At 44.9% G+C, this 4,220-nt stretch overlaps 1 protein-coding gene across 2 annotated transcripts in view; it reads right to left on the reverse strand.

The window, feature by feature from the left end:
• Positions 1–1,573, reverse strand: part of rtbdn (retbindin) — a 9,496-nt gene extending 7,923 nt beyond the window's left edge. The window contains exons 1-2 of one of the 2 annotated variants that reach the window (XM_035524920.2): positions 1,392–1,573; positions 470–696 (exon numbers count right to left, since the gene is read on the reverse strand). In XM_035524920.2, coding sequence (XP_035380813.1) covers positions 470–626 — 157 coding nt within the window. In that variant the 5' untranslated portion in view covers positions 627–696; positions 1,392–1,573. The remainder of the gene's footprint in view (positions 1–469; positions 697–1,391) is intronic. The other variant, XM_035524919.2, reaches the window with a different exon arrangement.
• Positions 1,574–4,220: the final 2,647 nt, after the last annotated feature.

Raw genomic sequence — 4,220 nt, forward strand, 5'->3', positions numbered from 1 at the left:
GAGAGAGGAAGAGAGAGAGAGAGAGAGAGAGAGAGAGAGAGAAATCATATAATGTTCAATTTCTTGTTGTATTATTCTTTAATACGCTCAAACTCTGTAGCGCAAGCTTTGGCAGTGCAAATGCCAATAATAATAATTAGAATTTGATTATAATATTACTTATTTATAATAATTATTATATAATAATTCTAATTAATTATAATAGTAATAATAATTTGTCATGCCAATAAAGCACCTTGAACTGAATATTGAGAGAAAGCGAGAGACAAAGCATTTAGCAGTTGTCCTTATCCTGAGCGACTGACTTGCTTTTGACCATGGGTGAGATCTTTCTGCGGCGTATTAGGTCAAAGATGTAATGTTCTCATCTCTATCTGGTTCTGTTTGCTTTGTACAGAAACCAGTAGGAAGCATAACACATCCACATTCTTCATTACTGGAATAAAGCCATAAGGGAGCTTGTACTCACTCTCCATGTACAATGAGCATTCTCTCAAATAGGGCTCTGGACCGGGCGTGGCTTTGTGTCGGCCGTCCTGCAGACACGCCCCTTCTTGACAGCAAACAAGCGTTGCGAGGCAACTCGCAATGCAGGCGAGGCCAAGCAGCACTGTGGGAACGCCCATTTCCTCCAGACGTCAGACTGTAGTATCGCGTTCAGCACCTTGGATAGCAATACAGGAATGAACGGCGTCTCTGGCAAGTGAAATATTAAGATATTACGCGAACATTTTGGCACCGTCCTTTTATATGATACCTCAAACAATTTCTATATTACCTCAAAACAATAACCAGAAACTTACAACTGGCCAAATATTGCGCATTCTTGGTCAAATTAGAGTTTTTCTAATAACACAAAAATGTGAAGCGTCTTATTATACACCAAATAAAATACACATATCGTTAAAAATGCAATACTATGCGTTCCTCCTCTGAATTCCTCGGACCAGTCTGGTACTGAAATCAGTTTATAATGACAAACAGATGCAAATTGTCGAGGGTCACAATATGTCAAGTATAACATAACCAGGCAGTTAAAGTACGAGCTCGAGAGTTCGACGGGTTTTCGGACCACCGACCATTACGGAAGGCACAAAATCACTGAACGAAAGCTAGCATCCATCTGTTGCCCTGACACATTTACACGAACTTTACAACTGCTAAACAACTGGTGTGTGTAAGATGTTGCATATGCAGATACGGTCAAGTCCACCCTCCCGGCCAATACTTTACAGCTTAACACCACAACGCCGAACAAACCAGGCGTTACATTCCGGTGTCTAAAAGCGCCGTTTAACCTCCGTGTGCGAACACACGCCTGTCATCTTTAAACCCCCCGGCTCGTTAAAAAGTGTCCCAAATAAAGTGGTTATTATAGAACTGCGTCATACCTGACTCCTACCAGTTAAAGCATCCGCACGGCTCGCGGTTTGGGTTTGTGTCCGCGCGGTGCTGCGTTACGGTCGCGCGCCTCACTCTCTCGCTCTGAGCTCCGTGCTCGCGCTCCTCAGGGCTGCTGTCAATTACGATCAGCCTTCTAAATTCTCTTGGTGGCTTAGGAAAGGACATCTCGGTAACAACCCACCCACCCATCTACGATCTCTCTCTCTCTCTCTCTCTCTCTCTCTCTCTCTCTCTCTCTCTCTCACACACACACACACACAATCTTTGTTGGTTTTATGCATGTTACGCGTGTGCAAATACATTTATAAGGCTCTTAAATAACCGTAAAATGTCTCCGTTTTTTTTGTGACATGCTATAAACGCTACAGTACACTACATGATGCAAGTGGACCCATGTGCAAACGCGAAAAGACCCAGAGGAGCACCCGTACATCTACGTGCCATGGAGGAACATGTCTTTTTCACCAGACGTCGGCACAGCGCGCGCCTCACCAGGTGCTGCTGAGTCACATGTACCGGGGTTTCGTCTCGTGCTCTCATCTTTTGGCCCAGGTGCGCATTAGACAGGAGCTAGAGACAGGACGTCAGGTCAAATCTGGAGACAAGCTCAGCCTGCTCATAACACCCAATACAACCTTTTTTAAGGTGCAAAGAAATGTTAAGCAGTCGTTTCAACCATGGCATTAAACCATGGTATGGTTTGGTACTGCTTGATTTGTTGCTTTTCCCCAGGGTGTTTGCCATCTCTAATCTGACACCATTCTTGAGAGGTTATCCTGAGCCCGTGCCGCATTAGTGCGGCTTTGAGACCAGACGGCGAGCGACCTAAATACAAAGCTAGTGGGGTCTTGGTGAGGGACTGGAACACACGTCCTTCAGACTCTTGTCTGGGCTGTTGAGTAATCTCTGAGTAGACAAAGTGTACGTTCTTCAGCTTTTAGCTGCAGGGCCTTTGCCCATTGCACTGAAATAAAAATATTACACATTTTATACTATATAGAGAGTTTAATAGGCCAAACTCACCTGTATACTAACTCATGTTTAGTGGGGCTTGGGAGGTATAACTAGGGCCTATGTGTCGGGGAATATGTGGTGTTAAAAAGACTGGAGATAATACAATGTGAGAAGTATATTTAGATCCTTGGGTGAAAATATTGATCTGTTTTTATCGTGATGGCTTAAGAACCCACCAAGCAAACATTTGAGCTTTTGATAAATCATCAACACAAAAACAGTTCTTGGTAATCAAGTATATGATAAATGCTAACAATTGTCATAAAGAAAACATCTATTAAAAACACATTTATTTAACTTTTAACACAAACACCTTTATTTAACTTTATTGTTCTTTACAACTTCTACAAGAAATCTTCATCAGTTTTTACTGTTACTGTTAGAATGAAGTAGTCATGCTCATCATTGCTGCCTGAGCTCTTCTTGCTCTCTCTCTGAGCTGTGAGAGGAGTCTGTCTCTGAGACTCTCTGAGCTGTGAGAGGAGTCTGTCTCTGAGACTCTGAGCTGTGAGAGGAGTCTGTCTCTGAGACTCTCTGAGCTGTGAGAGGAGTCTGTGTCTCTGAGACTCTCTGAGCTGTGAGAGGAGTCTGTGTCTCTGAGACTCTGAGCTGTGAGAGGAGTCTGTCTCTGAGACTCTCTGAGCTGTGAGAGGAGTCTGTGTCTCTGAGACTCTCTGAGCTGTGAGAGGAGTCTGTCTCTGAGACTCTCTGAGCTGTGAGAGGAGTCTGTGTCTCTGAGACTCTCTGAGCTGTGAGAGGAGTCTGTGTCTCTGAGACTCTCTGAGCTGTGAGAGGAGTCTGTCTCTGAGACTCTCTGAGCTGTGAGAGGAGTCTGTCTCTGAGACTCTCTGAGCTGTGAGAGGAGTCTGTCTCTGAGACTCTGAGCTGTGAGAGGAGTCTGTGTCTCTGAGACTCTCTGAGCTGTGAGAGGAGTCTGTGTCTCTGAGACTCTCTGAGCTGTGAGAGGAGTCTGTGTCTCTGAGACTCTCTGAGCTGTGAGAGGAGTCTGTGTCTCTGAGACTCGCTGAGCTGTGAGAGGAGTCTGTGTCTCTGAGATTCGCTGAGCTGTGAGAGGAGTCTGTGTCTCTGAGACTCTCTGAGCTGTGAGAGGAGTCTGTGTCTCTGAGACTCACTGAGCTGTGAGAGGAGTCTGTGTCTCTGAGACTCTCTGAGCTGTGAGAGGAGTCTGTGTCTCTGAGACTCGCTGAGCTGTGAGAAGAGTTTCTCCACCTCTTCCTTCAGCCTCTCTCTTCCATAGCTACTGTAACTCTGACCCACAGCAGGAGCAGCAGGAACCTTGAGCTCTGACATAATCAGGAGCTCCAAGCCTGTTTACAAGCAAAGTGGAGGCATCAGGGCGGGGCATAGCGGAAACATGAGGGCGGGGCATAGTGGAAACATGAGGGCGGGGCATGACATCATGCCTCTGATGTAGTATGTTTGACATTCTATTGATTTATTTGGCTCGAGATGGTTTTGCATTAACTATATTCAACTTAAATTTGTTTGTTTGTTCCCCAAAACTTTTACATTTTTGAAGTGAACTAATCTGCACTTAAAGTGCAGTGAAAATACAGAGAGAAAAAACAGAAAGCACTGGAACCTCCAAACACAAGTTCACTGGACAGACCTTCGAGCCTATAGAACATGGCTTTCTCCCAGTCATTCTGCTGGCATGCTGGGTCACCAGAGAGGCCCGCGTCCAAGCTCCGGTGCAAGAATAAACCTCGTATTGTTAGAATAAAACCATTCTGTTAGTCTAGAATGAAAACGATCATGTTTGTGTCAGGCATAGACACAAA

The sequence above is a fragment of the Electrophorus electricus genome, chromosome 6 (assembly GCF_041902795.1).
Source record: "Electrophorus electricus isolate QZ-2024a chromosome 6, ASM4190279v1, whole genome shotgun sequence".
Taxonomy (NCBI): Eukaryota; Metazoa; Chordata; class Actinopteri; order Gymnotiformes; family Gymnotidae; genus Electrophorus; species Electrophorus electricus.